The 12500-nt window shown below is 44.7% G+C and overlaps 2 protein-coding genes across 3 annotated transcripts in view; one reads left to right on the top strand and one right to left on the bottom strand.

The window, feature by feature from the left end:
* rad23aa (RAD23 homolog A, nucleotide excision repair protein a) overlaps positions 1–11546 on the bottom strand; it is a 16425-nt gene extending 4879 nt beyond the window's left edge. The window contains exons 1-5 of one of the 2 annotated variants that reach the window (XM_062555384.1): positions 11268–11546; positions 9979–10140; positions 8940–9184; positions 6510–6562; positions 6102–6229 (exon numbers count right to left, since the gene is read on the bottom strand). In XM_062555384.1, coding sequence (XP_062411368.1) covers positions 6102–6229; positions 6510–6562; positions 8940–9184; positions 9979–10140; positions 11268–11333 — 654 coding nt within the window. In that variant the 5' untranslated portion in view covers positions 11334–11546. The remainder of the gene's footprint in view (positions 1–6101; positions 6230–6509; positions 6563–8939; positions 9185–9978; positions 10141–11267) is intronic. The other variant, XM_062555465.1, reaches the window with a different exon arrangement.
* Positions 11547–11855: 309 nt separating this feature from the next.
* rnf11a (ring finger protein 11a) overlaps positions 11856–12500 on the top strand; it is a 6937-nt gene continuing 6292 nt past the window's right edge. The window contains exon 1 of the mRNA XM_062515670.1: positions 11856–12359. Within this exon, the coding sequence (XP_062371654.1) occupies positions 12261–12359 (99 nt within the window). The 5' untranslated portion in view covers positions 11856–12260. The remainder of the gene's footprint in view (positions 12360–12500) is intronic.

Here is a 12500-nt window from a genome sequence, read left to right as displayed (position 1 = left end):
ATTTGCTGCCCGGGGTAGTCTAGCAACTCTCCGTTAGACTTGGGAGCTGGGCTTTGGCAGCAATCATCGAACCAATCACATAGTGTATAGAGTCGGTGGGCGGGCTTAACATAATGATGACTGACATGCGACCAGAAGTTGAGACCGTTAACTCATTAACTGCCATTGACGTCTTTAAACGTCAATTTAGACACATACTATAGACGTCAATTGAATTTTTAAATGGGGAGGGCTCATGGGTGGGCTTGGGAACGATCTGGCAGAGTTTCAGGCTTGTAAACACACTGTACTAACGATCCGAACCGCTAGATGGCAGCAGTGCCATTTGGATGATTAGTATCTGCCTGCAGAGTGCACATACAGAGACAAACAGCAAGCAAACACACTGAAGATTGACCACAGAGGATCTAGTTTGCACGTGGTCCAGCAAATAAATATGCTTACTTCTTACATCAAGGATGGAAAACACGTGAACGGTATGATCCATTTACATTGGATATTGCTATATAGACTAACAACAACTAGTTGTTGCTAGCTTGCTAAGTCTAGTGCTAGCTTGCTAAGTCTACCTGTTCAGAGTCTATAGCGACCATCAGAGTCCCTAGCAACCTTGACGAGACTGACGAGATAACAGTGCAATCGTAGTTGACATACTACTGAAACACTAATGTTAAAAAGTTGATTTTCACAAAAAGATCGTTTTCTCTATTTGTTGGTCAAAAACAGGTGTTTTCAGCAAATCTAACCCATGTTCTACTGACGATTACTAAAGAACGATAAACGATAGAAACAAACCGTTTTTTCCTGGTGAAAGAAGGTAGCTTGTGCTTAGGAAAACAGTCAAAATGCTGTAAAACGTCTGGCAGTATGGAGCGCTCTGCACTGAAAATGGCTGGCAGCCAATCAGTTAAACTTGTTAAACTCAAGTTAAACGTGAAAACAACTAGATGATTTGTTTAGCGCTCTGATTGAGCCCTGCTATGGTGAGTTTCTAGACCCTACATCTTGACGTGGGTCTAGCTCACTATGCTATGCTATGCTACACTTTCTGCTGCCCTCATAGTCGGCAAGCCGGTAGCCTAATAACGTGGGATGCGTAACATATGAGTTAGGTACAGACTGGGCTATTCAAGATTTTAGATGAGTGACCATGAGGTTTTTTGCGAGGCCCAGCGAATGCTGGCAATGTGTAATATACCGCTGGTTGGGGTAAGCAGGTTGTTGCGGCTTTTTTCACGTTGTCATGTGAGCGCAGGACCAGCTGATTGACAGCTCTGATCGGGACTCCCGTGTGACGTCGTGATTGCCAATCAGCGCATAAAAGCAGCGACCTGAACCGGAGTGCGGCCTGTTGGATGTGCTGTTGGGTGTGCGCAAGTGAAGCCAGCGACAAGACCATGCCACAGCAGCGCGCTAGTTCTAAGAATCATGCAAACTAATATAGCCATTTTCTTGTTTTCTCTTTTTGTACAATAAATCTTTTGAAGAGCATTTTTCCTGTCCGCAATTGAATTCCACTACATTTTTGGTGCCGAAACCCGGGAAGAGGGAGGAGAAGAGAAGCTCCGAAGAAGCTCCGAAGATTGGAAGTCTCCCTACTTTTGACGAGAAAGTGGATTACCTGAGTGCAGACACGTGAGCACAGGTGCGGACAGGTGAGAACAGAACAATGGAGAAGATTGCAAGGTGGAAGAAGATACGGGGCACGATTCGAACAGCGGTAACGAAGCTCACCACAAAGATAAACGAAGAACTTCGCAAAGACGAACCCAATGTGACTTCATTAGAAGAATGGAATGAGCAATTGAGTAACAGAGAAACTTCGCTGACGGAACTGGATCGAGAAGTTGAATCCATCACGCCAATGGATGATCTTGACGAAGAGGTAAACGGAGCCATTCATTACATGGATGAAATCAAAGCAGCTTACGTGTGGACACGAAGGTATCTGGAAAAATTGAAGGAAGACGCAAGTTCCGAATCACAATCTTCAATCCAAGGAAATCGGATACCCGTGATGAAGTTGCCAAAGCTAACGATCGAAAACTTCTCTGGAGATATCAGCAAATGGCAAAACTTTTGGAGTCAATACTCAGGGACAATACACAAGAATTCCCGTCTGAGTAAGTCCGATAAGTTTAATTACTTAAAGTCATTTCTCTCCGGTAACGCTGCAAAAGCGGTAGCAGGCCTTTCTCTAACAGAAGACAATTATGAGCATGCAATTAATATGCTTACCAGTCGATTTGGTCGAAAAGATCTAATAATTAATGCTCACATGAATAAACTACTAAGTCTGAGCCCTGTTAAAAGGGTGACGGATATTGCAGCACTGCGCAATTTATGTGACGAATGTGAAGTGCAAGTGCGTAGTTTAGATACCATGGGTGTAGTTTCAAATTCATATGGAAGTCTACTTTGTCCTATTCTAATGAAGATGATGCCTGAAGAGATCACATTAGAATTCACACGTCAGTTGAAAGAAGACGAAGTTTTGAGTGTGAAAGCATTAATGGACTTTTTGCAAAAGGAAGTGGAAAGTAGAGAAAGAGCAAGTTCATCGCAACGACAGTCAAGCTATGCTTCAGAAAAGGACTCATTCAGAAGCCGAGAAAAGATGACGACAGAACGAAGAAAAAGTTACGGCCCCACCTCCGCTACTTTTCATGTTGGTGCTCGAGAAGATCCACATTGCTTGTTCTGCCACGCAACCACGCACAAGTCTCGAGAATGCAGCTGTCTGAGTGTAGAAGCCAGGAGAGACAAGTTGAGAAGACTAGGTCGGTGTTATGTGTGCTTAGGCGGCAGGCATATTGCACGCAATTGCAGAGCGCAAGTCACTTGTGAAAATTGCAACCGAAGACATTATAAAGTTGTATGCCCACAATCTGCATTTAGCGGAGGCCATCAAACCCATAAATCAGCAGAAGCACCACATACACTAGTGTCAGTCTCCCCTGTGCAATCTACTCACAATCAGAACACAGTATTTCTGCAAACTGCGGTGGCCTGGATTGAAACTCCCATTCAACATCAGCTAGTGAGATGTTTATTTGATGGAGGGAGTCAACGAAGCTTTATTCAAGAGAACATATCCAGATCACTTAATTTGCCAGTCATAGGAGAAGAAACACTAATCCTGCATACATTTGGATCAGCCACTCCCAAAAGGATGAAATGCAGAAAAGTGAGAGTGCGCTTGAGAAACATTAAAACTGAGCAGAGTGTGACTTTGGAATTGTTGGAGACGCCTAATGTTTGTGCTTCGAAGTTACAAATTGCAGATGCGAAGGTGAGACGAGCTTTGGAGACCAAAGGCCGACAGGTGGCAGATATCCCGATCCGAGGAATGGACATGGAAGAACTCGGAATCCTGATCGGTGGAGACTACTACTGGAAGATAGTGACGGGCAAGATGGAGCGCATGAGTGACACGTTGGTGGCAATCGAGAGTACGTTCGGATGGCTGTTGCAGGGGACAACGACGGTGATGAACACCACGTTAGAAATATTGGACATCGGAGTGATGCACGTCAGTGAGGCTGAAGATATATCAATTGATGATGAGGCAATTAAACGGTTCCGACAAACGGTGACTCACAAAGGAAGGGATGAAGTCAGTTTGCCATGGAAAAGGGAACCCATTGAATTGGCATCGAATTTAGATGTTGCTAAACGCAGATTTCAAAGTCTGACAAAGAAATTTAGCAGAGATCGGTCACTTTATGAACGATGTGATGCAGTGATTCAAGATCACTTGAATGAAGGAATAGTAGGCCTAGAAGAAGAGACTCACTGCTTTACCCCCACAGAGAAGTCCTACAGATGTTCGAAAAGCGGACGCGCAATCCCCGACGAAGTGACTGAGATGCCGTCAACGGATAATGGAATCTTCATGGACGCGTTGGAGGAACGAATATCTTCTTCAGCTGAGATCAACCAATACAGTGAAGAGAAGTAGCCTACTTCTCCTACAGTGAAGGTTGGAGATGTGTTAATTCACGAAGACCGAGTACCAAGACACTTGTGGAAGCTGGGAAGAATTACCGAATTGGAAGAGATGGTAATGTACGATCTTGCTTATAGTAAAAACATTGAATAACTTTTTGAGAAGACCAGTTCAGTTATTGTATAGCTGGAATTATGATTAATGAACATTGTTCTCCGACCAAGTTCATTGGGCCGGAGCGTGTTGCGGCTTTTTTCACGTTGTCATGTGAGCGCAGGACCAGCTGATTGACAGCTCTGATCGGGACTCCCGTGTGACGTCGTGATTGCCAATCAGCGCATAAAAGCAGCGACCTGAACCGGAGTGCGGCCTGTTGGATGTGCTGTTGGGTGTGCGCAAGTGAAGCCAGCGACAAGACCATGCCACAGCAGCGCGCTAGTTCTAAGAATCATGCAAACTAATATAGCCATTTTCTTGTTTTCTCTTTTTGTACAATAAATCTTTTGAAGAGCATTTTTCCTGTCCGCAATTGAATTCCACTACACAGGTGTTTAGATTGGCTGTCTGTCGGTCTCTTACTAGGATTTTCTTGGAGCAGATCTTCCACACAGTAGCCCAATCAGTATGTCTCTTAGCTGTCCACTTTCACCAGGCCATATAGCCTATAAAATATTTAATATAGGCCATATATAGCCTATAATATAATATATTTATTTACACCCCCCCCCCCCCGACGACGATATCATCGTCCATCGCGATGTTTTACTGTACACATTGTCATATGCCAATTAAGGGGACATCGCCCAACCCTAGTAGCTTGTGTGTTTACATAGTCATAAAACTCACTGTTCGGTGGATCTTAGAAAAACAGTCAAAATGCTGTAAAAGGTCTGGCAGTGTGGAGCGCTCTGCACTGAAAATGGCTGGCAGCCAATGAGTTAAACTTGTTAAACTCAGGTTAAACTTGAAAACAATAAGATGATTTGTTTAGCGCTCTGATTGAGCCCTGCTATGGTGAGTTTCTAGACTTACATCTTGACGTGGGTCTAGCTCACTAGGCTATGCTATGCTATACTTGGCTGCTGCGATCCAATCTAATTTAATTTCCATAAGTAACAGAAAACACTCCACAGCGCGTGTACAGTTGATTGAGTTGATGGCTTCTTCCTGTTGATGGAATATGACTGTCAACTCATTCAAATGTCATTCAGCTTCGGCTGTCGGCGGCACTGGTTGAAGCCTAGAAACAATGTGAAAACGAGAGAGAGAGAGAGAAAGAGAGAGAGGGAGAGAGAGAGAGAGAGAGAGAGAGAGAGAGAGAGAGAGAGAGAGAGAGAGAGAGAGAGAGAGAGAGAGAGAGAGAGAGAGAGAGAGAGAGAGAGAGAGAGAGAGAGAGAGAGAGAGAGAGAGAGAGAGAGAGAGAGAGAGAGAGAGAGAGAGAGAGAGAGAGAGAGAGAGAGAGAGAGAGCCTCAGCTTCGTGTGTTTGTCAGCGGCACTGGTTGAAGTCAACATTGTGTAAACAAAGCAGCCTAATCGGATAGCTTATCAGTCTACTGGTTGGTTGTTCGGTTTGCCCATGTGTGTTTACATTTCAAACTCTTTCTCCTTGGGACAGGCCACTTTAAGTCTGGGAAAACACTTTTCCCATTCACTTGAATGCAACAGTCTTGAATAAAATATACATGCATACAGTACGTGTGCTAATGATGTTGTCTGTATTAAATAGCAATTTAGCCAGTTGTCTTGGATGGGCTACCAAGGGCAGGATTGGGAGGGTTTGGGTTCATACACATGCTGAGAAGGGATCTGTCTGTTAAGACAAAAAGAAAGAAAGAGAGGAGGAAGACAGAGAGAGAGAGAGAGAGCTCATGGTGAGGAGAAAGGAAGAGTGTGTGTGTGTGTGTGTGTGTGTGTGCTCACAGTGAGGAGAGAGGATGAGAGAGAGAGTGTGTGTGAGTGTGTGTGGAGAGGATGAGAGAGAGAGTGTGTGTGTGTGTGTGTGTGTGCTCACGGTGAGGAGTGTGTGTGTGTGTGTGTGTGTGTGCTCACGGTGAGGAGTGTGTGTGTGTGTGCGGTGAGGAGGTACCCCACGGCGGTGTGTGTGTGCGCTCAGCCACGGCGCGGTGTGTGTGTGTGTGTGTGTGTTCTCACGGTGAGGAGGTACTCCACGGCTCGGTCGGGGTTGTTGAAGCTGGCTCTCAGGGCGGCCTCCACGCGGTCACGCTCGTAACCCATCGACATGATCTCCGTCACCATCGCCTCGTACGCCGGGCCCGTCACTACCACACACGCAGAGACACACGCATGCACGCGCACACACACAATAGCAAAGATCAATAGTTAATTAACAAAAATGTACACTTGTACAAAACTACTGGAAAAACACAAGATATGCATTAGACATGTGTTTCAATGGGTCTCTCTCTCTCTCTCCTCGTGAGGGCACTCCGATTGAAAACAATGGAATCAAACTGATTTTATCGCTGATGCTCGCATCGCGTTCGGTTAGGACAAGGTGCAAGGAGTTTGACTGGGACAGACAAACTGTATGGAACTCACCCAGAGCTGATAAAGCAAGATCGCCAAAACCTTCTGTTGGTGGAGCAGACCTGCTGGAGAGAGAGAGAGAGAGAGAGATAGATATATAGATAGAGAGAAAGAGAGAGAGAGAGAGAGAGAGAGAGAGAGAGAGAGAGAGAGAGAGAGAGAGAGAGAGAAAGAGATAGATAGAGAGAGAGCAATAGAGAGATAGATAGATAGAGAGAGAGATAGAGTGATAGATAGAGAGAGAGGGAGAGAGACAGAGAGAGAGAGATGACCCAATGTTAATGTTCTGATTCCTTTGTTCCAAATGTAAGCAATGTTTGTTTAGAAATTCTGCATGATTATTTGCAAAAATAACAAATAAGACCAATGATGAGGATGACACAGTTGAGGCCTAGGCCTTTTTCACAGCAGCCATTTTGCCGTTAAATAGTAGGGCAAGTTAGTTTGTTTATTTGTTGTCCCCTTAGGCAAATTCTTTTTCACATTTTCCACCATTGCATCGCACATGGTCACAGGCATAGGGCTGGTCAAGCACAGGTGTTCTACCTGAACGAGGCCTTTGTTCCTCAGTACATTCATGCATACCTTATCTATAGTATTCTACTGCTCCTTTAGTCATGTTGATTGTTGATTTGCTTTTTAATCTTCCTGTTTACATTGTTTACATTGTACTGTATGTTGTGTGTGGTGTCTTGAGCTGCTGGGACCTTGAATTTCCCCTTGGGGATCAATAAAGTATCTATCTATCTATCTTGTTCAGCTTAGGTGCGGCAGAATCAGGACCCATAATTTTCCAACTATTAGCCGCGGCTTATATACATTGATTTTTACAAAATGTCTTCAGCGTTGAGGTTAATACACGGGGACAGTTCATATGGTATTAGCATAGCTTTGTTTCTTTTACCTTGCATAAAACACTGTCCCGCTACTTAGGCACAGTGCGGCTAATACACAGGAAATTACTGCAATCAATGTCATTTGGAACACCTAAGCCTGCCTTATCATATGACAGTTAAAAAATGGCTGCCGTGAAAAATGTCCACAGTCATGCTGTCGCAGTCATGTGGTAGCCAGAGTTGAGTTTCCAGTCTTACCCAGAGTCCCTACTAGAAGCCAAATGTGAAATTCCATTGACTCTTCCCAGACTTTCCCCTCACAATTGTATTTTTTTTTAATATAATATTAATTCATTATAATAATGAATGGTACAATATATCTACCAAAGATTTCAGAGCAGCCACATGGCACTCAAGACTCTTTGACATTTTTAGAGTGGGCACTAAAAGAGTCCCCACTATAAGCCAAATGTGAAATTCCATTGACTGTTCCCTGACTTTCCCTCACAAAAACAAATATATATAGTAAGTATACACTTTTTTGATCCCATAAGAGAAATTGGGAATTATCCCAATTCCTGAATTAGTGAACACACGCACCACGTAGTGAATACACAGTGAGGTGAAGCACACACTAACCCCAGAGCAGTGAGCTGCCAGCCCAACAGCGGCGCTCGGGGAGCAGTGAGGGGTTTGGTGCCTTGCTCAAGAGCACTTCAGTGGACTGGTCGCAGTGAATAGAATAGAATAGAATATATACTTTTTTGATCCCGTGAGGGAAATTCAGTTCTCTGCATTTAACCCAATTTAACCGAATTAGTGAACACACAGCACACAGTGAACACACAGTGAGGTGAATCACACAACCCAGAGCAGTGAGCTGCCTGCCCAACCAGCGGCGCTCGGGGAGCAGTGAGGGGTTAGGTGCCTTGCTCAAGGGCACTTCAGCCATGGTGGACTGGTCGGGGATCGAACCGGCAACCTTCCGGTTACAAGCCCGGTGCGCTAACCAGTGCCCCCACACACAAAACTGAATTTCCATGACCTACTATATAATGAATGGTACAACATATCTACCAAAGATTTCAGAGCGGCCACATGCCATTCAAGACTCTGACATTTTTAGAGCGGGTATTGAAAGACTAAGAGCAACGTTGGGCTAACCACAACTACTCAAGCAAGCAAGCAGTAGGCTAAACCTAATAACCCATACACACATAACCAAATATATTTGCATCAACGCATTTTGGCAAGCAACAACAACAACAACAACAACAACAACAACAACCAAAATCCCCTGATATTCAATCAAGTTCTCTGACTTTCCATGTCTGGGACATCCCTCGCCATCTTCAAAAAATGTCTAAAAACCTTCTTCTTCAGAGAGCATCTCCTCTCATAGCACTACTACAGACAATTGCACTCATTGATGCACTTATTACACTCACTGATGCACTTATTAGAAGTTAGAAGCTTAAATGTGTTTACCTTGCTGTAAGTCACTTTGGTTAAGCGCCAGCCAAATGTAATGTAATGAAATGAAACAGAAAATGCACAATTCCATGATATTCCAGAACACTCCGTGACCCGTGGGACCCCGGCTTACCCCTGCGAGACCGGCGTCGTCGGTGTCGTGGGCTGCTGCGCCGGCGGCCGAGTGGCGGGCCGGTCCTCGTCGGGGGGGATGGGGATGGCGGCGTGGACGGGAGGGGGAGGCGTCGCCGTGGAACCCGTTGCCGCCGCGGTTGCCGCCCCTGCTGATGCTGACGCTGACGCAGACGCAGACGCAGACGCCGACGCCTCAGCCTTGGGGGGCTCAGGGGGGGCCGAGGGGGCGGGAGGAGGTTTGGCCTGCGCAGAACAGGAAATGACATCATACATCTTTGTACGTGTGTGACGTGCAGTGACGTAACTTTGCTTTGTAGGGCAGTAGTGATGTGTGTGTGTGTGTGTGTGTGTGTCTGTGTGAGGAAAAGAGGAGTGTGTAGAAGAGAAAAGGTTTGGCCAGCGCAGAACAGAAATTACATCAAACATCTTTCACAGAAGAGGTGTGTGTGTGTGTTAAAGAAGAGAGGAGTGACATGTGTGTGTGTGTGTGTGTGTGTGTGTGTGTGGAAAAGAAGGAGTGTGTAGAAGAGGGATGTTTGGCCTGTGCATCACAGAAGGAATAAAATATATACTTTTTTAGAGAGATAAGAGACCTATGGATTCTGTTGTTTTTTTATATTACTAATGAATTGAGGGTTTTGTGTGTGTGTGTGTGTGTGTGTGTGTGTGTGTGTAAGTGTACGTGTACGTGTGTGTAAGTGTACATGTACGTGTGTGTACTGCCATCAGAAACGACATCATAAATATTTCACAAATGAAGAGGTGATAGAATATAACAGATACAGAATATAAAAAAAAAATACAAACATTAGGCAGATGTAGAGATAATTCTAGGACAGAGACAGAAAGGGAGTGATTGAGCGTCAATGAAATTCATTCATTCAGATCCCCATTGATGGGGTTCATTCAAAAGTAAAAGCTTAAAAGTGAAGACACGTGTTTGCACGTAAACCCCGCAGGCCAGGGTCACTTCCAAAATGGTGACTGGGTCAGGCTACTATACACCTTCAAGCAGGACGGACGGCTCTACTACCAACCTTAGACACCATCACCACCACGAAGTTCTTCTCGTCGATCTTGTACTCTTTGATGGCGGTGTCATCTTGCAAGATTTTGCCTGCATAAATGAGCTTCAGTCCCGTGACGGGAAAGTTGTCTTTGCCTTTCTCCGCCTCGATTCGCTCTTTCAAAACCTTCACCTGCAGGAGAGCAACAGCGAGCAGTCAGGGCCAGAATCCGAATCAGAATCAGCTTTAATGGCCAGGTTGGCATGAACAAACAGGGAATTTGACTCCGGTTAACTTTGCTCTCAAAGTACAACACTCAAACAAATAAAACACACAAAAACAAAGAACGGTAAGAATAGAATGAAGGACAGTATAAAAAGGTTGTGTGTGTGTAAGCAAGACGCAACTGAAGGATACGTGTTAGCGTGGGGTATGGAAGGACATAAAGACAGCGGGCAGGATGATTTTTGGATGTCAAGTTTAGCGTCATGTTAGTCCCTTTTCTGTCGATACAAATCAAATAGATGGCTGCTCGTCTTCGCCGCACATTCGATGACAGCTCGTATTTACAGCTCTGTCCCACAGTGGTCAACTGTATGTGCTGTCTTTGAGGAGTTAGCCTGTGCCTTTAAAATAACGCCAATTCACTGCTTGGTTTAGTCGCTGTGTCATTCACGTGGCCTAGATAATGGCACCTAATTTGCGATATAATAAAACTATATTCAGCCACAGACAAATACATTTCATTTTGCAAATGCAGAAGGCTGACGGCAATAGCAGGCGCATAATAAAACATTCATAGTCGAGCTGTTTAAATATGGCTTTTGCCCCTGGAACTGCGTCCCTCGCTAGCATTGATGCTAGTTAGCGTGCTAATATTAGCTAGTTAGCATGTTGGGAAGGTAACGTTAACATCCCCTAAAATAGACAAATAACTCCCAGTTACTGATTTTCAAAACAAAGGTAGCTCACAAAGCTTAATTCACAGTACCCTAACATGCAATGTCCATTGTCGATATTTTTATGTATTTAACCATATTAAACGGTTGGACTGTGTATGCTAGCTAACATGATGACAGATGTTTCAGTGCCAATAATATTCCAGCTAGCTAGCTGACGTTAACGTCAGTAGCTTGCTAGCTGGTTTGACACAGTAGTCTCTAGCAGTTGTTGTAAGCACGCTGACATCTACGGCATTCCTGTAAACTGACGAAATAAATAACATTAGATGTCACTACATAAACCAAGCCAGCGACCTAAACTAGACAGACACACACGTGAACACAGTTATAACCACGTCGCGGACGTTAGTCGCTTACTGTTAGGTCTTCATTGATTTCAATTTGGAAAGTTTGTTGTTGCAGCGTCTTTAGCGTGATCTGCATCTTTCCGTCGGCTTGTGGGAACACTTCACCAATGTGAAATGACACTTCTCTCCAAACTCTCAGCTATCCTCGGCGCCAACGTACAGACTGACAAATTACCACTTAAGACTCCAGGTAACGGCAGTCGATGGGATAACGACAAGATTATACACGCTTAACAACGAAGTTTTCGGCTCGTGGGAGACAACATACGCCTGGCCCACTTCTTCTACTGTTAGCTTTGAACATTGCAATATCTCAAGAAGCTCACCACTGCCATCTACAGGCAAGCCTTGTCCTCATTCTATTTTACTTTTGGAAGTATCATTTTTCCCCCCACAAATTCGCTGCACAAATAAATCCCACATAACTTCAGACAATGTGAACAAATGTGACACTGACAACCAACTTTGAGATACAATGCCTGCACACACAGCCAATCAATGTATGAAAAGGTTATTCAGCGCAATCATATATCCACTGTAACTACTTATCCCAGAGTGCATCACGATTCCACCACATCCGCTCCAAGAGTTTGTAAACACAGCGAAAGGAGAGATGGAGTCGTCAAGAGGTCTTACCTAAAAATATTAGACAGCTGTTTGCCAGGCTATGCACAATACACATGTCAGATGCATGTTGTGCTACGTTGCTCACAGTGGCAAGTCGATGATATTGCGTTGAAAACGATTGATAAATGACGACTAGCTTACAAGCTAATGAAACAGTCGGGGTAACATTAGAGTTTCCACTTAACGCCAGGTTAGCATTTTTCAGAAACCCGTAGCTTGTTTTTTCCCTCAAAACCATAGCCAGCTAGTAGCACATTCAGATATCAAATTGGCAACGGCTTACTAGGATTTCGTTTCACCTCACTCCTGCCTTGTCGCGGCTCCGATTTCGCGAGGCTTGGTGGAACTGTCCTCCGTCGCTCCTGGTGCTTTTTCAATGGGGAATTGCCTGTCGTCGCAGAGTGCAGATGACCTGTCGCTTCTGAACGACTCCGAGGGAGCCAGTCTACCGGGGGAACCGCCGCCGCCTTACCAGGTGCTGACGTGAAGTAGGCTAGAGCTCTCAAATAGACCCGAGGGTAGACACGTAGATCCACAAGGAAGCTAGAGCAATCTAAAGTAGCCTACTGCTGCTGAACAGGGGGCTATAAGAAAGTGTGTAATTTTCTGAAAGTTC

The sequence above is a fragment of the Sardina pilchardus genome, chromosome 1, assembly GCF_963854185.1.
Source record: "Sardina pilchardus chromosome 1, fSarPil1.1, whole genome shotgun sequence".
Lineage (NCBI taxonomy): Eukaryota > Metazoa > Chordata > Actinopteri > Clupeiformes > Clupeidae > Sardina > Sardina pilchardus.
This window is presented reverse-complemented; position numbering and strand designations above follow the sequence as displayed.